This window comes from Bufo bufo, chromosome 4, assembly GCF_905171765.1.
Source record: "Bufo bufo chromosome 4, aBufBuf1.1, whole genome shotgun sequence".
Classification (NCBI taxonomy): domain Eukaryota; kingdom Metazoa; phylum Chordata; class Amphibia; order Anura; family Bufonidae; genus Bufo; species Bufo bufo.
The window spans coordinates 54,883,222-54,906,717 of NC_053392.1; the positions used below are offsets into that span (position 1 = coordinate 54,883,222).

At 44.1% G+C, this 23,496-nt stretch overlaps 1 protein-coding gene across 1 annotated transcript in view; it reads left to right on the plus strand.

Moving 5' to 3' along the window:
- LOC120997249 (cytochrome P450 2K6-like) overlaps window positions 1-23,496 on the plus strand; it is a 56,667-nt gene that overhangs the window by 14,826 nt on the left and 18,345 nt on the right. The window contains exons 2-4 of the mRNA XM_040427255.1: window positions 5,752-5,942; window positions 11,181-11,343; window positions 22,199-22,348. Of these exons, the coding sequence (XP_040283189.1) occupies window positions 5,769-5,942; window positions 11,181-11,343; window positions 22,199-22,348 (487 nt within the window). The 5' untranslated portion in view covers window positions 5,752-5,768. The remainder of the gene's footprint in view (window positions 1-5,751; window positions 5,943-11,180; window positions 11,344-22,198; window positions 22,349-23,496) is intronic.

Consider the following 23,496-nt stretch of genomic DNA (forward strand, 5'->3'; position numbering starts at 1 on the left):
ATGTTTATGGAACATAAAAAAAAAATTATTGTTTGGCACCACATCTCTCCAGGTAGGAAGTGGATGTGCTGCCGACAATATGCAAACTGTATGGGGGATGAATGATCGCACTTTTCAGATAAAACAAGTGCCGATCAGCTTTGTATTGTGTCTGTTGGCGCTCGTTATGGTACAGCAACAGTCTGTAAAGTGAAATAATAACCCACTTCATTGCCTACACCCTACCTTTGGATGAAAATGGAATTGATATACTATTTTCACCCTTTTTGGAAGCATACAGAGTGATATGAAATAGAAAATGTGACCAACGCACAAATTTAGTAGCCAAAACATGTGCTCCAGGAATGGACAATTTTTATCGAAATAAGGAAAGTCCATTAACAAACAGGCCGGTCTCCAAATAAACCTTGTTAAAATTCATGGTATGTATTTACTCCAAAAACCCTAAAACAACCACACACATGTCCACATGACTGTGCAATATGATTAAGAGTCTCATGCCTGAAATGCATAAACTTGCTGCTTGTTGCAGATATCATATAGGACAGAATGTCTGCTACAAGACTTTACTTTTTCCGCCCATAAAGTTATAGAACTTCTGGCTTTCTATTTTGTATACTTTATTTTTGCTCCTATAGTTGAAGTAATAGAGAATAGCTTTCCAGCAGGATTTTCAGCCTCTTAGGAGCAGAGACAGAGACTCAGTGTTCCTTTGAGAGGGGGAGGGGTGGGGGGTTGTACAATAACACTGACAGCCAGAAGTGATGTCCAGTGCTATTGTGTAGCTAAGGAAGAATTAGACTGCAGAACGGGTGAGGGGAGAAAATACCATCCTGCAGTTGTAGAAGTGGGAGACTGGTCGATGAAATGACTACTCTACTCTGAGGAGCAAAGTACACCACCAGGTCAGTGAATGATTTATACTAAAACGTACAGAACACTAACTTTCATCTAATCCGCATGGCTGCCTTTTCTGTAGACGAAAACATTGACCCTGATTTATCATAGACCAGCATAGGCCGGAGACTGTGCCTAATTGGTGATGAGGTGTACCCTTGGGATAAATCTATGCCAGCCCTGGTTGGCATTTTACTGCCGTAAAAGAAGATAAATGTGGTGGGGTCACTGGCCCAGCTCCTTTATCCCCACCCTTGCCACAGTCCCTTTTCAGGAAAATGGAGAAGGAAGCAGAGAAACATCACTTAAGCAAAAAAAAAATTGTACAAGTGGTATTAAAAAAAAAAAAAACAGTGAGCAAACATGATAAATTAGGCTTACTGACTTTACTCTTATATATTACCATATATATTACCAGCTATCCAACATTTGACCCTTTAAATAGTCCTTGAGACATGACTCAGATATTAAATGAGCCAGCACCTATTCGCCGGCGAATAGTTCCCGGCGAAAATCACTTGTTCGCGTTCGCCGCGGCGGGCGAACATATGAAATGTTCGGTCCGCCCCCTATACGTCATCATTGAGCAAACTTTGACCCTGTACCTCACAGTCAGCAGACACATTCCAGCCAATCAGCAGCATACCCTCCCAGACCCTCCAACCTCCTATCAAAAAGCAAGGACGGAAGCCCTCTTAGATTCATTCTGAAGCTGCAGTGTTAGTTAGAGCAGGGAGAGTGCTGCTGCTGCTGCTGGATTAATAAGGAAAGCGTTAGCTAGGCCAGTGTTCTGTGTCCACTCCAGTCCTCAAAGACTCATCTGCTGTAAGGACAGCGTCCTGACAGCACCCCAAAAAGCCCTTTTTAGGGCTGGTACATCAGTCTGCTTTTATTTTTTTTCTATATATATATATATTGCAGTTGCCTGCCCGTGTGTGAGAGGCCACAGGCCCACAGACTGTACTGTGCCTACTGCCCACCACTCATATCGGGTGGCACAGGACCTTGCAGATAAAAAAGTATTTTAATTTTTCCTCTGTAATATAATTGCAGTTGCCTGCCAGTGTGTGTCAGGCCCACAGACTGTACTGTGCCCACTGCCCACCACTCATATAGGGTGGCACAGTACCTTGCTGTTAAAAAATGCATTTAATTTTTCCTCTGTAATATAATTGCAGTTGCATGCCAGTGTGTGTCAGGCCCACAGACTGTACTGTGCCCACTGCCCACCACTCATATCGGGTGGCACAGTACCTTGCAGATAAAAAAGTCATTACATTTTTCCTCTGTAATATAATTGCAGTTGCCTGCCAGTGAGTGTCAGGCCCACAGACTGTACTGTGCCATTTGCCCACCACTCATATAGGGTGGCACAGTACCTTGCTGTTAAAAAATTCATTACATTTTTCCTCTGTAATATAATAGCAGTTGCCTGCCAGTGTGTGTCAGGCCCAGACACTGTACTGTGCCCACTGCCCTCCACTCATATAGGGTCCTGTCAGAAAGGACCTTCAGCGCAGCAGGGGGTATTGTCACTGAGAAGAGAAGTCGCCTAGGTAAAAAAAAAGTCTAGATTACCTCACCTTTATTAAGATGAATGAGGCATGGATCCCGAAGGGACTGACAGTGTTGGATGCATTTGACTAAAAAAGGCCTGATGAGATGCCTTGGGCTAAAAATGGTCCCCACGCTGCTGTATTTAATCTCTGCATGCCGGATGACTTGCGTGACTTCTCCGCCACCAACTAGGGTTCAAGCAGCAATGTTTTAGGGCACTTTCTGCCTGGAAAACATAAATTTTTCCGGCCGCTGCTACAGCGGCTGCAACAATACCTAATTTTTCTGGCATGTGTACATGCCTAATTTTTCTGGCCTCTGGTGCTGCACTGTGGCTGCAAAAAAAAAAAGAAAGGCACATACTTGTGTCAATTCCCCTTCGTGATCATTACCTTGTTGTGGTGAAGGGGCTTGTGTATCACAATGAAGCGATCACCTCTATGAGTGTGTTGGCAATGTTGGCACACCCCAGATGATAAGGTCGTTGCTTCATTGTGAACAGATCAAAAGCGATCGGCTGGATAATTATTCATAGAAAAAACATTAATTTTCTTTGTGATTATCTAAGGTGATCATTAAAGCCTACTAGGCCAACAATGGGCCCACACTGCAGAATCATTGTTTTCTGGGTCACTTAACTGTCACTGAACTACCTCAGCACGACCATAGGCTTTGAAAAACCGCCATCGCCTGCAATCTCCCGAACGTGCGCACGAGCACAGTCATCACTACACCAAGATTGACGCATAGAGGAATAAAATTTATGTCATGAGTGTGTCAACTATTGACAACTCTTTGCGGTTGTTTGCGGTGCGTTAAACGGGGAGTTTGGTCTGTCAGAGTTTGGTCTGTCGCTGTGAAGCGGGCGTAACCCTTACACTACCTGATCGATACAACATCATACCTGATCGTATACACACACCGGATGTTTTAAAGCACGTTATTTCAAACAATTTAGGAATGTTAGGTTATTTATGCCCTTTATGGATTAAAACCCGACTCTGCGTCAACTACGTAATTTTCCATGGGAGTTTTGCCATGGATCCCCCTCCGGCATGCCACAGTCCAGGTGTTAGTCCCCTTGAAACAACTTTTCCATCACTATTGTGGCCAGAAAGAGTCCATGTGGGTTTTAAAATTCGCCTGCCTATTAAAGTCTATGGCGGTTCGCCCGGTTCGCGAACATTTGCGTTAATTCGCGTTCGCCGTTCGCGAACGGAAAATGTTATGTTCGGGACATCTCTACTCATCAGTGCAGAGCAGATAATACTGTCTTATCTGGGTGAGAGGCCTAGGTCAGGATTTGGGGGGGGGGGGGTACTATCTCTCCTTATGGAAAGAACCTAATCGGTGTGAGAAGGTTTATAGGCCATACAGGGTCCTCTGGAATTCTGGAAAGAAAGTATGCAAATGAGCTTTTATTTAATATCTGTATATGTAAATATATATATATATATATATATATATATATATATATACACATACAGAATCCTATAGGAGCATGTATGGCCTATAAGTTTTCTCATGCTGACTAAGACACTCTGTCCCGAAGGAGAGATAGTACCCCCCAAAAAATTGAGAGGAGTATAATTCTGGGTCTAGTTCTATTGTCTCACTTTCAGTTTAACCTTACTTTGTGGGTCTCTCTTAAATTACTCCCAAAATGGTAAAATGGATTTGCACATTCTTAAGTCTAACAAATTCAAATATGTTGCAAATCATTTAAGACAATAAAAAGACATCTGCATTGTCACACCGGTGACAGGTTTTAGAAGGTCTTAAGGATAATCTGCACATTAGTGATCTGACAGCCTCTTTTGGTTTTGGTTTCACTTTGTCTGTGTGTTGCTTGTATCTCCATACCTCCTGTTCAGGTGTGGATCATGTGACTTTTACCTCTCCCTATTTAGTCTGACTTTACCCATCACTCCTTGCTCTGGATAGCTTCATTTGGTTTTTGGAAGAGCTGGAGTGTGGTTCTAGTTGAAGTCCTGTTCATCCATCATCCATCAGCCTCAGAAGTTAAGTGTTCCGCTTGTTGTATTTTGTATACCCCCCCACCTTTGTTGTTTGCTAGGCCTCAGCGAGACGCAGGTTCCTTCACCAGGGAAGGAGCGGGTTGTCTCTGCCCTGTCATTACCATTAGGGCATCCAAGGGCCACCAGGGTTTTCTAGGTTCTTGTGTATGGGCATCTCTACCATCGAGAGGTGCCCATACGGATAGGATTTAGGGCCAGGAGCAGGTTTTATAGGCGGTGACCCTTTTCCTTCCCTAGTGGTGAGGCCTAGTGTCTTTTCCCTTCCTTCTTGTTGTCTTTTGGTGTTCTCCCCTACTACATCCAGGACATTCATATGAAAAACATGTGTAATTCATCTTTTCTTCCCAAAAAGAGTTTAAAAAGCTGAGTGTTTTACAACGACAGCATACCCTACCAGTCATTGCTCAGTCTTTTAAACATACTTACAGATGTAGCAGGGCTAACAGTCACAATGTGCTAACTAGATGTAATAACTCACCAAGTGTGTATGTTAACTCTGCTGCGTTTGTATTACTTTGCATAAGAGGTACAGTTGCAGCAGAGTTAACAGTCACAATGATAACATGTTCAATAGATGTGATAACTAAGTGTGTTTGTTAACTCTGCTACATCTTTATATAGCAAAACATCTAACAAAACTTCACATCCACAACTAGCTCTTCAAGAACAAAAAACTTTCATCAGAGCAAGGCAGATATAATGAGCTTTTCTAGTTGAGAGGCCTTGCGAGGACCTCTGGGCGGTTACTATTTCTACTATGGAGACTAGTTAATAAAAGTGATGAATGTTGTAGGCTAGGCTAGGAGTTTTTTGGAAAAAATATATGAAAATTAGCACATCTGACATATGTTGATATCAGATAGGCTTAGGAAAGCTAATTTGAATCTGTACCAGAAACCCAGAGCAGCATTGCCTGGCCTAAAATACTACATGTACGTACTACACATACTAGATGCTCTCCATAATGAGAAAGAGTACCCCACCAGACAACATACATATGAATGAGCTAGGATACTAGGAACTGTCTCAGAATTGATTCATGAAAAATTTCGAGTACCTGAAATGATTGGGTTTTAAAAGGTCATTCATCTATACTTGGCTGTAGCCTTAACCTTTATCTCAGAGCTTGTTTAAAAGGTTGATAATTGTGTTCCCATTGAGAGTACCTTCTTCTCTTTTAGGAAATCGAGGTAATTTGCTGTGATTACTTGTCATTTTTGGTTTACTTATTCTCATGTTTCTTATACTTTACTTGTAGGTTTGAACACGTTCACAATGGAGCTCATCTCACTTCTTCTATCTGTTCTCGTCATCCTGTTTCTGGCCTATGTGATCAAGAATCAGAAAAAGTACAAGTACAGCAATTTTCCTCCTGGGCCTAAACCTTTACCAATTATTGGAAACTTGCACACAATCAGCTCACTGAAACCTCAAAAGTCATTTATGGAGGTAAAACAACATTAACGTACATAAAGTACAGATGTAGAACATAGATGAAGCGGAATTTGGTCCGAAGATTAGGAAAACTTAGATTCTAAACGAATCAGAATTTCCTTACGCTTCATGGTAACAAAGCAGTTTTCCTAAAATGGTGGCTGCACAAGTTAAAAAGTGAAAGTAAGTGTAGAGGAGACAAGCTCGGGAATGCAAGATCACCCATAATGCTGTGCAGTCAGCCAATCCACAGGTAGCCATCCCCCTGTGATGTCACAGCTATACAGAGCCCTCTAAAACCCTGATCCACGTGGGCGCTGCCATTTTCCTGTGAGCTAAGCATAGGGAGAGACAAGATTCTCATGCCATAGGGACAGTGTTGTTGCAAACTCTTAACAGAGAGTGCAGGGAGGGCATAGGAGACTGCTGAACTACAGACTCTGCTACAATTTATCGCCATGTACATAAGTGTGCAGTGCACTGATATTCATAGTTTATCCTTATTGTTAGCTGTAGAATTACTGTGAGTCAGCATTACAGGCAGGTCCAATTTATCACTGTGTACATAACTGTGCAGTGCATAAAGATTCATATCTTATCCGTTCTGTTAGCTGTAGAATAACTGTCCGTCAGTATTAGAGTGTACATAAGTGTGCAATGCATCAAGATTCATAGCTTATCCATTCTGTTAGTTGAAGACTTACAGCATTACAAGCCACTGTTACCTGCAAGTCTAATATTTTGCTGTGTACATAACTGAGGAGCGCACCAAAAACATATGTAGATGATGATGTAGCCAATAGCACGTAGGAGCCGGGTGAAGAGGGGGCATCATCATCATTGAAGACGAAGGTGGAAGCAGTGGGAGATCTGGAACCAAACATGGGCTACTCGGTAGACTACCTGAGAGGAACACACTGGCAGTACATGGGTTCCTAAAAGCAGAAGCAAGCAGGCATCATGCAATGTTAGAAAATGTGATACTCGGCAGTGTGGGAATGTTTCACACAGTCAGTGGGGGATATTAGCTTGTCGGTATGCTGGATGTGTGGGCTAATTTATCTGCAGGCAACATGTCATAGAGCAGGATAAGCTGAGCAGATTGATGTATAGTTTTGTGGGAAAAGATTCAGTAAAACTTGTGTTTTATTCATTTAAATTCCTGCACATTCTGGGCTTTGTCAAGGAGGTGGTCCTATCACTGACAGGGCCGTCTTTAATATTGATTGGACCCTGGGCAAAAATTTACTTGGGCCCCCTGGATCTCGCCTTCCCACACCTTAGCAGGCAATTACTCCCTCCACCACAACACACACACAAAAAATCCACACATCGGGTAGAGTACAGTGAATGACTGTAAATACTTCAAGTTCTGAAGACTCCAGCGGCTCAGGATCAGTGCTCTGGGCAGCTGGGCTCAGGCTGGAAGTGGGCACCGCTCTGCAGGAAGGAGACCAGGGCTCGGCTCACCCTAGCATTACAGTGCACCCCAGCACCCCACAGTATGCAGTATAGCACCCTATAGTATGCAGCAACCCACAGTATGCAGTATAGCACCCTATAGTATACAGCACCCCACAGTATGCAGTATAGCATCCTACAGTATACAGCACCACACAGTATGCAGTATAGCTCCCCACACTATACAGCACCCCACAGTATATAGTAGAGCAGTATAGCCCCCCACACTATACAGGCCCCCCCACACTATACAGGCCCCCCCACACTATACAGGCCCCCACACACTATACAGCCCCCCCACTATACAGCCCCCCCACAGTATACAGCCCCCCCCCCCCACAGTATACAGCGCCCCACACTATACAGGCCCCCCACACTATACAGGCCCCCCACACAGTATACAGCCCCCCCCACAGTATACAGCCCCCCCCCACAGTATACAGCCCCCCCACAGTATACAGCCCCCCCACAGTATACAGGCCCCCCACACATTATACAGCCCCCCACACATTATACAGCCCCCCACAGTATACAGGCCCCCCACAGTATACAGCCCCACACCGTATTCAGGCCCCCCACAGTATACAGCCCCACACAGTATACAGCCCCACACACAGTATACAGCCCCCCCACACTATACAGGCCCCCCACACTATACAGCCCCACACAGTATACAGCCCCACACACAGTATACAGCCCCACACACAGTATACAGCCCCCCACAGTATACAGGCCCCCCACAGTATACAGGGCCCCCACAGTATACAGGGCCCCCACAGTATACAGGACCCCCACAGTATACAGGCCCCCCACAGTATACAGCCCCACACAGTATACAGGCCCCCCACAGTATACAGCCCCACACAGTATACAGGCCCCCACACAGTATACAGCACCCCACTATACTGTAGTTTACAGTATATTAGCATAACAGCCCCTGTCACCTTTTTCTGATGTAATCTTCACACAAAAAAGCTCCAAACTTCTCCTGCAACACTCCTTGTAGGACCTGTGATGACCTCATAGCCATGTGACCAGTAATATTGCTAGGTTACTGGTCACATGGTGATGATGTCATCTAAGGTCCTAGAGAATCAAAGCTCACAGTACGCTGACTGGACTCAGTGTCGGCAGGCATGGCATGGCAGCACCTCCTGTGTAGCTGACAGCCTGACACCCAGGTCAGTGGCTAGCAGGGCTCAAGAGGCAGCTGCCTTGGGCCCCCCAGGAGCAATTTTGCCCCTTGGTAAAGACGGCCCTGATCACTGATTGTCAGATATCTGTGTATACACAGTCATTGAGGGACAACCTCCTTGACATCGAAACCCAGAATTATCATCGGTATAAATTGATAAATTCTAGGTTTAAATGAATCTTTTCCCATAACATGTTATATCAATCTGCTCAGCTTCACCTGTTCTATAACATGCTGCTTTCAGCTTAAACACCATGCTCAATGTGACAGGTCCCCTTTAAAGGGGTTGTCCAGCCATTAATATTGATGACCTATGGTCAGGATAGATCATCAATATCTTATTGGTGGGGATCTGACACCCGGCATCCCCATTGATCAGCTGTTCATTACCCTGCACTTCTTCTCGGAAGTGAAGTGTAACACAAATACTCTCTCCATTCAAGTAGGTGGAGCGCGTGCTTATAATTACACTATAGAGAAAGAGAAAAGAAAAAAACTTTTTTTTTTTTCGCCCCCACCACTACAAGACAAAGCAACAGGAAGGTAGGTACAAGGGGTCACGTAAATATATATGGCTGTTTATTATTATATTGTTAATGAATATGAATAAGTGTAAAAGTTTTCTATGCTTGGAATACTTGTATCTATTAAAAATTTAATAAAGATTTATATAAATAAAATAATATATAAAAAAAATACACTATGTCACGGCTCCACAGGAGACAAGACATAATGTAAAGACCAGAAAGCGGCGCTTGCATGATGTGCCGCCTTCTCGTCAAACAGCTGTACAGTGGGGGTTTCAGGTGTCGGACAACCCCTTTAAGTTTAGTTTAGAGGTGACTGTAGGCAGCTGGAATTGTTATATTGTGAGGAATGTGGAATTTGGATTTAATGTCAGCCATGATCCAATTCCAGCCATCTACTGTGAGATAGCAGAGGTAGTAAACTCTGCAGGGGTCCTGGCTTCAAGCAGGCCACAGGAGTACAAATTCACACCTCCTCCAGCAAGCACTGATGCCAACAGGAAAATCCACCTGCAGGGGTCTCAGCTAGTAACCAAATCAATCAAATCTATCAGACAACATGGAACCGGCAATTCATAAGGAATTATTAATTGCCTGTTCATCCCAGGCATAAACCAGCTATATATCTGCGACCCTGGGGACAAGACGGAAATGCCCCTGGTCGAGGTTTGGTGTTAGGAAATCAGGAAGGGGAGATACAGAGATCTCCCCGCAGAAATCTAATAACGCTGCCATGTTTGGTCATCAACTGTGGCTGGGACCCGGGTGAACCCGTTGGTCCCAGAACCATCTCCCTGTGAATTTCTGGTCTGGAGCTATGGGCCATAATGGGTTTTGTGGGTCATTTGGCTGTCAGGACCAGGAGGGAGGGGGGACCCCTCCCAGAGGCAGGGAGGGGCATGGCCGACTACAGGTGAAAAGACCCATGCAGGCAGAGTCCAGCGTCTTTTCTCTGAAGGTGGGTCACGTCGTTTAACGCAGTGATTCCCAACCAGCGTGCCTCCAGCTGTTGCAAAACTACAACTCCCAGCATGCCCGGACAGCCTTCAGCTGTGCGGGCATGCTGGGAGTTGTAGTTTTGCAACAGCTGGAGGCACACTGGTTGGGAAACAATGGTTTAACGTGTTTGCAGGGACCTGGAAACTGCTGACATCACTGCCCCCATGTGACTATAGCTAAGCATTACAGCAATCCAGAACTCAGCATAAATCAATGGACTACTGGTAACTGACCCTTGCCTGTTTAACTCTTTTGTACCATACCACCTGTATTTGCACATCCGACCACTGTATATATTCCCTATGTATATTGTGTTATGTCTAGTGCGCCTTTAAGGCAATTAACTATATAATTTAATCTTGTGCTGTCCTTCTCGAACACAAATCCCTGCGTCCGTGTTTCAGCATAGTCATACGCTACTGCGGGTTGGTTTCTCATCCTATATAATCCCGTTAGCAGACCGGGCTTATATAAAACAAGGAACTGGTGGCAGTCTACTGGGCTGAGACAGCGCTGTTTCCCTGGGTCAGTGGAAATGCTCTCTCAGCTTGTGGCCTCTTGTGCCCGCGTGGACAGGAGGTGTCTGTGTAAACTGTATTAAGCTGACTTTACGCGCTCCTAGGGAGGTCGTAACGTAACGGCTTGGAAACCAGTGACTATACCGTATCTCATGAGCTCGACGTAGTTGACATCAGGTGGGGCCGTGAGGTGCGGTATTCGTCACATATTTTACAGATATGTTCTTCATTACTGTACCTCTTTCCGGAACATTTCTTGATATGTGTGTCACAAGATGACCATCTTAAAAAAAAAAAAATGGACACCCAGTGGTTGTGTTGTTTATTGCAGTCTGTTAATGGTTTTCCTAGCATGTCACAATATTGTATTGACTTTAATTAGCATTTAGAGTCTGTAACCAAATTTGAGCTACACTAATGGTGGGCACATCTGTACATGTATATCTCTGCAGGGAATTTGTCTTCTTTGATCTCTATAAATACATTTTACAGAATCTTACCCCTAAAAACAACACAGTGTTTTAAGATGGGTGCTCATGTATTCTGCTTTCAGTTATCCAAGAAGTATGGCACAGTATTCAGCGTACAGTTGGGCACAGAAAAGATGGTTATCCTGTGTGGTTACGACACAGTGAAAGATGCTCTTATCAACCATGCTGAAGAATTGGCTGGAAGACCTGTTACTGCCATAGGTTCTAGGACATCACGTGGAAATGGTAAGTATGTGCATTAATTTCAAAGTGATTAATAAATTGGTATACAACAGGTTTAAAGTTATAACTACCATCTAACAGGGCCAATATGGGGTAAAGTCTCAACTGGCCCTGGAGCCTGAGATGGCCCATAGGATTCCTCTGCCGCATATGGAGACCAGTACTGTTAACTATACATGATAGTTGAGGAGCCTTGTTAAAGATTTTGAATCGGGTCCAAGAGCTACAAGATATGCCACTGGCTTCATGTGTTCATATGTGTCGCCTGAGCATTCAAATATATGGGAATTTTAGCGGACTCGCTCTTCTAGATAGTTGGCACAAAAACACCAAAGTTTATAAACTTGCTGGGTCTAATAGGAGGAAATATGGCTACCACTAATGCTTAGCACTGATATTTAGAGGGTCACTTTTATGTCACTTATGGAGATGCATTAGGTGTCAATATAGGGGTATTGTCTTTTTATAGCTATGGGGCACTATGACTTATCACAGTTATGAGGACACTGTGACTAAAACTGTTATAGAGGCTTTGTGGTGGGTACCGTTACCATATAGAAGTGCTTAAAGAACATGGCGTAGGTCTGTTAGGCAAGAGCTTGCACATTGGTAATGCAGTAGTAAACTAGAGGCCATAGAGGGCTTCTGTCATGGTGGGGAGTGGGGGAAACCCCCAACCATACAATGTAAAAGGGATAATGGTAGCTGCTAGGCCAGGCTGCCAAGAAATGGGAGCTGGTCACCTCCTATAGCATCCCTAAATCTGGCCCTGTTCTCCTAACTGTATGAGCCGATCCTTAAGGTAGGAGGGCCCATACAATGGAAACCACAGAAACCTGAAATTCCTGAATATCCCTGAGGTTAGGGGACAGGGACAAGAGACAACCAGGTCTCCACAGGCCTAGCTGCAGGAAAAAGTGGACGACTGAATACAGCAACAGAGTCGGCAGGTAAGAACACCAGAAACACACTTACCTGCCGCAGCCACCACAACTGGAAACGGTGCAAAAGTACAGATGCCCACACACCAAATAGGACACCGTACAAACAACACCCCACACCGGAATCCAGCACACCTGATACTGCCTGGGCCCCATACAGCAGGGTGCACGGCAGCCCCAGGCAGCACTGCATCCAGACTTATGGTTAAACCCTCCGGGAAACCAGCCCCCTTCCGGAGGTATCAACATACCGGGTGACATATAGCATACATGCAGGGACCAACAGCAGCAACATCCCACACATGTTACAACCAACAAAACGCTACACACACCCAGAACATAAAGCCACACCACATATACAACAAGTGAGGGTAAAGGTACAAGGAGGGTACATAAGGGGGGACAATTTATGTCCCATAAGGTGGCCCTCAAGGACTGGGCAGAAACACCCAGGCAAGGATCAAAGCTCTAACAGGCTGAAGTACAACTGCCTCCAGCCAGCAAGCCACAGGATTATATCAAGCTTGCGGCCACACCCAGGAAACACCTTAATCCCCACTAGCAACTTAACCCCATGCTCACCAAACAGTGCACATGTAAACCACAAATGACATGTTGCCCCTGGCAACCAGTCTGCACGGCAACCGCGTCACGGTCTAACAACAATACGACCGTGACAGCTTCTTCCCTGTGAGTGTGTTGGTGGACTGGAGGCCAAAGCAGCCTTTTCATCATCAAGAGATATGGTGAGAAGAACGCCGAAAGAGGACTTATCCTTGTTAGTCTGGAAGTATGAGAAAATGTTTAAATGTGGGCAAGAGGGAAGTTAGTGTTTGTGCATGCTTCATGAAATACTCTTAGGCTACTTTCACACTTGCGTTCAGAGCGGATCCGTCTGGTGTCTGCACAGACGGATCCGCTCCTATAATGCAAACGTTGGGATCCGTTCAGAACGGATCCGTCTGCATTATAGTTCAGAAAAAATTCTAAGTGTGAAAGTTGCTCAGACGGATCCGTCCAGACTTTACATTGAAAGTCAATGGGGGACGGATCCGTTTGAAATTGCACCATATTGTGTCAAATTCAAACGGATCCGTCCCCATTGACTTACATTATACATCTGGACGGATCCGTTTGGCTCCGTGCGGCCAGGCGGACACCCGAACGCTGCAAGCTGCGTTCGGATGTCCGCCTGCTGAGCGGAACGGAGGCCAAGCGGAGCCATCCTGATGCATTCTGAGCGGATCCGCATCCACTGAGAATGCATTGGGGCTCTACGGAGCCGTTCGGGGACGCTTGTGAGAGCCTTCAAACGGAGCTCACAAGCGGAACCCCGAACGCTAGTGTGAAAGTAGCCTTAGATAGTGGTTTACCTTCAATAGAGGTAGACCACGCAGCTACTATGGGACCCATGGGGAAAAGGGGCCCCACAGTGAACCAAAGGCCCCTCCCCCTAATTACACTCATTACTGTCCAGCTCCAGTATAGTATTCCTATCATCAGTGGAGAAAGCTGATGTCATCACAGGTCCTGTACATCTAGTAAAAGAACTGCAGAGCATGGTGTAGTTCCCGGGTTAGATAGGAGCATCTGCCAGGACCTGTGATGACATTATCTTCAGCATCACAGGTCCTGTAAATCTAGTAAAGGAACTGCACAGAGCATCATCACAGGTCATTCAGCCCCCAACAGCATGGAGAAGAACTGCAAGATGAACTCTCCATTGAGACTAGAATGGAAGGGTAAGAGGAGGTCCTCCTCCTTTCTCTTCATTTGCCCCCATTTCTATTTTACTCATTATATATATATATATATATATCCAAAGGATGGCAGGGCAGCACTCCTCACTTCAAGTGATACAAATGATTCAGGTGCCAGCGTTTTCCCCTGGGTCCTGGGGTCCAAACACAATCCAAATAAATTACGCAGCGTTACGCAGCATGTTACATTTATTTGGATTATAAATACAGTTGCAAGAAAACGTATGTGAACCCTTTGGAATGATATGGATTTCTGCACAAATTGGTCATAAAATGTGATCTGATCTTCATCTAAGTCACAACAATAGACAATCACAGTCTACTTACTAATAACACAAAAAGAATTAAATGATTTTATTGAACACACCATGTAAACATTCACAGTGAAGGTGGAAAAAGTATGTGAACCCTTGGATTTAATAACTGGTTGAACCTCCTTTGGCAGCAATAACTTCAACCAAACGTTTCCTGTAGTTGCAGATCAGACGTGCACAACGGTCAGGAGTAATTCTTGACCATTCCTCTTTACAGACCTGTTTCAGTTCAGCAATATTCTTGGGATGTCTGGTGTGAATCGCTTTCTTGAGGTCATGCCACAGCATCTCAATCGGGTTGAGGTCAGGACTCTGACTGGGCAACTCCAGAAAGCGTATTTTCTTCTGTTTAAGCCATTCTGTTGTTAATTTACTTCTATGCTTTGTGTCGTTGTCCTGTTGCAACACCCATCTTCTGTTGAGCTTCAGCTGGTGGACAGATGGCCTTAAGTTCTCCTGCAAAATGTCTTGATAAACTTGGGAATTCATTTTTCCTTCTATGATAGCAATCAATCCAGGCCCTGACGCAGCAAAGCAGCCCCAAACCATGATGCCCCCACCACCATACTTCACAGTTGGGATGAGGTTTTGATGTTGGTGTGCTGTGCCTCTTTTTCTCCACACATAGTGCTGTGTGTTTCTTCCAAACAACTCAACTTTGGTTTCATCTGTCCACAGAATATTTTGCCAGTACTGCTGTGGAACATCCAGGTGCTCTTGTGTAAACTGTAAACGTGCAGCAATGTTTTTTTTGGACAGCAGTGGCTTCCTCTGTGGTATCCTCCCATGAAATCCATTCTTGTTTAGTTTTTTACGTATCATAGATTCGCTTACAAGGATGTTAGCATATGCCAGAGACTTTTGTAAGTCTTTAGCTGACACTCTAGGATTCTTCTTCACCTCATTGAGCAGTCTGTGCTGTGCTCTTGCAGTCATCTTTACAGGACGGCCACTCCTAGGGAGAGTAGCAGCAGTGCTGAACTTTCTCCATTTATAGACAGTTTGTCTTACCGTGGACTGATGAACAGCAAGGCTTTGGAGATACTTTTATGACCCTTTCCAGCTTTATGCAAGTCAACAATTCTTAATCGTAGGTCTTCTGAGAGTTCTTTTGTGCGAGGCATCATTCACATCAGGCAATGCTCCTTGTGAAAAGAAAACCCAGAACTGGTGTGTGTTTTTTATAGGGCAGGGCAGCTGTAACCAACACCTCCAATCTCATCTCATTGATTGGACTCCAGTTGGCTGACACCTCACTCCAATTAGCTCTTGGAGATGTCATTAGTCTAGGGGTTCACATACCTTTTCCACCTGCACTGTGAATGTTTGCATGGTGTGTTCAATAAAAACATAGTAACATTTAATTCTTTGTGTGTTATTAGTTTAAGCAGACTGTGATTGTCTATTGTTGTGACTTAGATGAAGATCAAATCACATTTTAGGACCAATTTGTGCAGAAATCTATATCATTCCAAATGGATCACATACTTTTTCTTGCAACTGTGTATATATATATATATATATATATATATATATATATATATATAGTACTTCAAACATTCACATCCATTATTACATCATGTACCTCACACAATAACCATAATATATAACTGACTACATATATCTGTACACACTGCATCTATTATATCTTGTATTTATCACATCAGTATACTGCTCAATTATATATATATATATATATATATATATATATAATAGATAATAGATGCAGTGGACACAGGTATGTAGTATATCTAGCAGTGTACTTATATGAAGTGATGGACGAACATCGGCTTGGAAGAAATGTTTGCGATCTGCACCATTGACTTTAATGGCAGGCGAACCTTAAAAACCTTCAGGTCATATTTGCAGCCACTAAATACTTACTAGAAGTGCACAAATAGTCCCACAACATGGACAGTGACATACCAGAGGGGGGTCATTGGCAAAAAGTCCCATAAAAAAATATGTAATTTAATCAGGGGCCATTTTTATGCATCTTAAAGGGAAACTCTCAAAAATGTGCCCTGCTGGAGCCTAGAAAATTTTTATTTTAGGCCACGGGAGTATAGGCCCCAAAAATTAGGCATTAACCTGACAGAAAAGAACTTGTGTCTCATGATGCAGTTCGCCGTGACGTGGTTTGTGCCTCCTCTCAGCTTCCCAGAACCTGTCCTGCTGCAGAGTTTGTATAGGTAGTCGTTAACAGCATTTTGCAGCTGGAGCAGCCTACAGTATCAAGCATATACAAAGTGGAGTTCCAGCGCGTCGGGCTGTCACAAATCAGATGTCTGATGGCAGGTGGTGTCGCCGCTGAACACCAGCAAGGCGAGCCATGGCCTTGTAAGATCTTCTAAAATAGCCAGAGATTTTCCTGGCCTGCCGCAAGATGTCCTAGACCCCGGGGTATTTGACAATAAATCGCTGCACGTTAGGCTACTTTCACACTCGCGTTTGATGCGGATTCGTCATGGATCTGCACAGACGGATCTGCACCGATAATATAATCGCATGCATAAGTTCAGAACAGATCCGTTTGTATTATCTGTAACCTAGCCAAAACTGATCCATCTTGAACACCATTGAAAAAAGAACCGTCCCCATTGACTTACATTGTGTGTCAGGACGGATCAGTTTGCCTCCGCGGAATTGAGGCAAACTGATACATTCTGAACGGATCCTTATCCATTCAGAATGCATTAGGGAAAAACTGATCCGTTTTGGACCACTTGTGAAAGCCCTGAAACGGGTCTCTCAAACAGAAACCAAAACGCCAGTGTGAAAGTAGCCTAAGTTCAGGACGTGTGCCATGCACTGCACATGTGTCATTTTGCCATGTTTCAGCGTGCCCAGCAGATTGGCACCGTTGTCGCACACCACTTTACCAACTGTCAAATTAAGCGGGGTTAGCCACTGATCGGCCTGTGACCGCAGAGCTGAAAGCAGTGCAGGACCGGTGTGGCTCTTGGCTTCCAGGCACAACAGCCGCAAAACAGCATGGCAATGTCTCACCTGGCACGTTGAATACGTTCTGGGGAGCTTGGGGGGTGCAGCGGAAGAGGCGGCAGCAGTGGAAAAGGATGATTCAGCCGAAGAGGAGACAGAGGATGGAGTAGGAGAAGAAGAGGCAGACCTGCATGCAATCCGTGGCTGTAACACCAAATCCACACAGGTGCCATGGGTTACATGCTTGACGGCCGTCAAAAGGTTCAGCCAGTGGGCAGTAAAAGTTATGTACCTTCCCTGCCTGTGTTTGCTAGACCACGTGTCTGTGGTCAGATGTATCTTGGCACTGACACTGTGTGCCAGAGATATATTCACTTGCGCTGAACGTTGCCATATAGCTATGGGATGCCCTTGTGGGAGAAGTATTTCCTTCCGGGGACCTTCCATTGTGGTGTGCAAATGGCCACAAATTTCCTAAAGGCCTCCGAGTTCACCAGTTTATATGGCAGTAATTGGCAGGCTAGCAGTTCCGACAAGCCAGCGGTCAGCCGTTGGGCAAGAGGGTTATCCGGCTTCATAAACTTTTTATGCTCAAACATTTGGGCTACGGAAGCCTGCCTTCTGCCAGATGAATGTGACGACGGCACGGTGGAAGGTGGAGTGTAGGACAAATGGGAGAAGACACATTAAATAAAGCCCACACTGCGGAGCCATGTGCCGGCGTCCTGGAAGTGAAAGATGTGACCGTGCATGGTGGATGGCTCGCTACAGATACATTTGCAGTCTGCTTTTTGCCTCCTGTGCACTGTGAGTTCTGCCTGCTTCTCCTCCTTCTACTCACTATCTGCTGCTCCATCTCTCCCTTTGAACTCCACTCCTCTTCCTTCCTTGTGGGCACCCACGTGACGTCCATCTACACATCATCATCGTCACCTTCACCACCACTGACATTAGAGATCTTGGAGTAGGCAGCAACAGCAGGGACCACCCTCCTTGAGCTAATCTGGGTACTGTCGTCAGACCGCTGGGTGGCAGCGTTGCTGCCTCTTCTTCCTCATCCGATGCCAAGAATGGTTGCGCATCGGTAAGGTCTGAGAATGGATGGGAAAATAATTCCTCCGAGTTGAGTGGAGGGGCTATGGTGGTGGTGATGGTGGTGTCTTTGGGGTGTACACAGCAGAGAGTGAGGAGGGTGCAGATACAGAAGATGAGGAGGGTGCAGAAGCGGAAGGCTGAGTGAGCCACTCAACCAACTGTGGTGCGTCCTTTGACGTAATCACACGCACCTTCTCCAACTTCCCACTTAGGCTCCGGCCTGGATTTCTCCTGCCCGATCCCTACCACCCCTGCAAAATGCCCTACCTCTTCCTCTGCCTGTTATTTTCAAAATGACCCTTTGTCAAAGTCCCTAGAGAAGAGCAGTATTTGTTGAAGCCGGTGTATTGCAGGCGTCAATCAATATTTGGTGTAAGCAGATATATTGCACCCAAATCTGTATTTTGTGGAAGCAGGTATATAGAACCCCTTAATCAGTATTTTGTAGAAGCAGGTATATTGCACTCCTCAATAAGTATTTAGTGGAATCAGGTATATATAACCGCTGAATCAATATTTGGTGGAAGCAGATATATTGCACCACTAAATCAGTATTTTTTTGATGACGTTGTATCGCAAGCCTCAGTCAATATTTGGTGTAAGCAGGTATATCGCACCCCTAAATCTGAATTTTTGGAAGCAGGTATATACAGGGAGTGCAGAATTATTAGGCAAGTTGTATTTTTGAGGATTAATTTTATTATTGAACAACAACCATGTTCTCAATGAACCCAAAAAACTCATTAATATCAAAGCTGAATATTTTTGAGTAGTTTTTAGTTTGTTTTTAGTTTTAGCTATTTTAGGGGGATATCTGTGTGTGCAGGTGACTATTACTGTACATAATTATTAGGCAACTTAACAAAAAACAAATATATACCCATTTCAATTATTTATTTTTACCAGTGAAACCAATATAACATCTCAACATTCACAAATATACATTTCTGACATTCAAAAACAAAACAAAAACAAATCAGTGACCAATATAGCCACCTTTCTTTGCAAGGACACTCAAAAGCCTGCCATCCATGGATTCTGTCAGTGTTTTGATCTGTTCACCATCAACATTGCGTGCAGCAGCAACCACAGCCTCCCAGACACTGTTCAGAGAGGTGTACTGTTTTCCCTCCTTGTAAATCTCACATTTGATGATGGACCACAGGTTCTCAATGGGGTTCAGATCAGGTGAACAAGGAGGCCATGTCATTAGATTTTCTTCTTTTATACCCTTTCTTGCCAGCCACGCTATGGAGTACTTGGACGCGTGTGATGGAGCATTGTCCTGCATGAAAATCATGTTTTTCTTGAAGGATGCAGACTTCTTCCTGTACCACTGCTTAAAGAAGGTGTCTTTCAGAAACTGGCAGTAGGACTGGGAGTTGAGCTTGACTCCATCCTCAACCCGAAAAGGCCCCACAATCTCATCTTTGATGATACCAGCCCAAACCAGTACTCCACCTCCACCTTGCTGGCGTCTGAGTCGGACTGGAGCTCTCTGCCCTTTACCAATCCAGCCACGGGCCCATCCATCTGGCCCATCAAGACTCACTCTCATTTCATCAGTCCATAAAACCTTAGAAAAATCAGTCTTGAGATATTTCTTGGCCCAGTCTTGACGTTTCAGCTTGTGTGTCTTGTTCAGTGGTGGTCGTCTTTCAGCCTTTCTTACCTTGGCCATGTCTCTGAGTATTGCACACCTTGTGCTTTTGGGCACTCCAGTGATGTTGCAGCTCTGAAATATGGCCAAACTGGTGGCAAGTGGCATCTTGGCAGCTGCACGCTTGACTTTTCTCAGTTCATGGGCAGTTATTTTGCGCCTTGGTTTTTCCACACGCTTCTTGCGACCCTGTTGACTATTTGGAATGAAAAGCTTGATTGTTCGATGATCACGCTTCAGAAGCTTTGCAATTTTAAGAGTGCTGCATCCCTCTGCAAGATATCTCACTATTTTTGACTTTTCTGAGCCTGTGAAGTCCTTCTTTTGACCCATTTTGCCAAAGGAAAGGAAGTTGCCTAATAATTATGCACACCTGATATAGGGTGTTGATGTCATTAGACCACACCCCTTCTCATTACAGAGATGCACATCACCTAATATGCTTAATTGGTAGTAGGCTTTCGAGCCTATACAGCTTGGAGTAAGACAACATGCATAAAGAGGATGATGTGGTCAAAATACTCATTTGCCTAATAATTCTGTACAGGGTGTAGAACCTATTAATCAGTATTTTGTAATAGCAGGTATATTGCACCCCTCAATAAGTATTTAGTGGAATCAGGTATATAGAACCCCTGAATCAATGTTTTGTGAAAGCAGGTATATTGCACCACTAAATCAGTATTTTGTTGAAGCCGGTGTATCGCAGGCCTCAATCAATATTTTGTGTAAGCAGGTATATCGCACCACTAAATCTCTACTTTGTGGAAGCAGGTATTTAGAACCCTTTAATCAGTATTTTGTAATAGCAGTTATATTGCACCCCTCAATAAGTATTTAGTGGAATCAGGTATATAGAACCCCTGAATCAATATTTGGTGGAAGCAGGTATATTTCACCCCTAAATCAGTATTTTGTTGAAGCCAGTGTCTTGCAGGCCTCAATCAATATTTGGTGTAAGCAGGTATATCACACCCTAAAATCTGTATTTTGTGGAAGCAGGTATATAGAACCTCTTAATCAATATTTAGTAATAGCAGGTATATTGCACCCCTCAATAAGTATTTAGTGAAATCAGGTATTTAGAACCTCTGTATTAATATTTGGTGGAAGCAGGTATATCGCACCCCTAAATCAGTATTTTATTGAAGGCGGTGTAACGCTTGTCCCTAGATTTAACTGCAGTATTGCAGCAGAACCGCACACAACTGCTGCACAATACAAATGCACTATAATATAATTTCTATGTTAGAAAGTATATTATAGGTATATCACATGCCTCATACAGTACCTAAAATTATCCTGTTTATGAAGATTAGCATTTCACTTTGGAAATGATGGTGAGATCCAGGTATATAGGGGTATCACAATTGTATATAGTGCTTTGTGTCAGAGCCAGGAGAATCTGACCAGAAAAAGGTCAGCTGTAGCTGTGGGTCAGATCCATGAATACTCTGACTATAACAATGTCAATCAGAGATTTGGCTCAGAGCAAGAGGTATGAGACTACAACATAATAAAACAGAGTCATGGTTGACAGTTAGGAGAAACATACTAGAGCATGGTTAACAACCAAGACTGCTGAGTGGACAGACAGAGCTGAGGGTCAAAGCCAGAAGCATCAGTATTTATGGTCAGATGGGACTGCAGAGTTGCCAGAAAGTCTGTTGGTCAAAAATAGGAGTGTCAGATTGGAGTCTAATCAGACAGAGCTATGGATAAAAAACAGGAGTATCATACTGGAGTGTCATCAGATGGAGCTGTTGGACAGAGCCAGGAATATCAGACTGTTTCACGGTCAGATGGTAAGATTCGTAGGTCATGCCCAAGACTGGAAAGTTTTCAGACAGAGATGTGGGTTATAACCTGGAGTACTGAAATGGAGTATGGCAAACAACAATGGCTCAAAACTTAGAATCAGAATCTAGAGACTAGGAACAAGTCAGGGGTCAGAACTAAGAACATGACAACCAGGGATCGAGGCAAGCTCACATTCCAGAAGCCCTTGGTGATAGGATGGAGGAGGAGGGTGCTAGAGATGGGGGTGGTGAGTACAATCCATTGCAGTTGACTTGTTCTCACCATACAGCTACTGTGCAATAAAAACATAATTTTAATGTCATAACCTTTTGTCACTTCACACAGGCATTTTATTTTCAAATGGAGAGAACTGGAAAGTAATGAGGAGATTCACTCTGTCAACATTACGAGACTTTGGAATGGGGAAAAAGAGTTTAGAAAACAAGATAATTGAAGAATGTGAAAGCTTAATGCAGAAATTTAGGTCTTATGGAGGTAATTAAGTTCATTTTCTCTGATCCTAATGGAATTGTGTACAAGTAACCCATTAAAGGGAATCTGTCAGCAGTTTTCACCATGCTAAACTGTTGACTATAATAGGTAGGGGCTGGGGAAAGTAGTTGACACATAGGGGCCTATTTATGTACTGATTTCGCAGATTTTGTTGCAAGCCATTCTACAACAAAATCTGTGACTTTCCCCGCTCACACCACTTTCCCGACAGGGCTAAAAAATGGGGGGGGGGAGCCGGTGACATGAGCAGGGAAGAGAGCGGGCATGCAGGCCCTTCTCATTCATCATTTTGTAGGCCAATTTTTGGTAAAAAAAATGACTTAAATCTACGCCAGCAAGGGAGCCTTAGTAGATTTTAGACTGTTGCACGTCCTGCTAGAGGAAGCAACAAAGTTATCTAGAGTCCTGCTTCTCCACTGCATAACTTTGGCACTTACTATAGCAGTGCAGGCACAATTTACACCGTCGTCTAAATTGCTGGTCTTAATAAATGTGCCCTATAACCTTTTTTTTTAGTTTTTCTCATGAGCAGTGTGTATATAAAGTGTTATTCTGACAGATTCCCCTTAAAAGGAGTCTGTCACTAAAATCTTGGACTTTTATCTGAACTGCTACATGAGTAGTGCTATAGATAACGAGTGTAGATAACCACTTTTTATTTTCATACAGCCCCATTTCCACCACTGTCAGCACTCAAAGTTGCACTGGAAATACATAGTCTGGACAGCTACGTATGCTATGCTAGTATAATGGAGAGACTCGTGTGTGCATGCACGGCAGTACCATTTGTGGCATCCAACCAGGAGAGCACTACAGCCACCACTGGTGGTATACTGTGGCCTCATGTTTGTGTCACGGTGCTCCTACCTTCAGGCTGTCATTTCCTGGTGGTCAGTCTCCGTTGCAGAGATTGAGTTGGAGCGAGGAACAAAATGAAGTTCAGACTTTGTGAAGTTCAACTTTTCTTTACTTGAAATAGACTTGCAGTAACAGAACAGTACTTGATATTTCTCTTTCTTGGTCCCAGCAGTGGGCACGGTTCTGGCAGTTGGCCTTTACTGTGTATTCCGTAATGCTATATTTAGCTTCAAGTTTTGGTTACTGTCTCAAACAGAGTTGGGTGTCTTGGA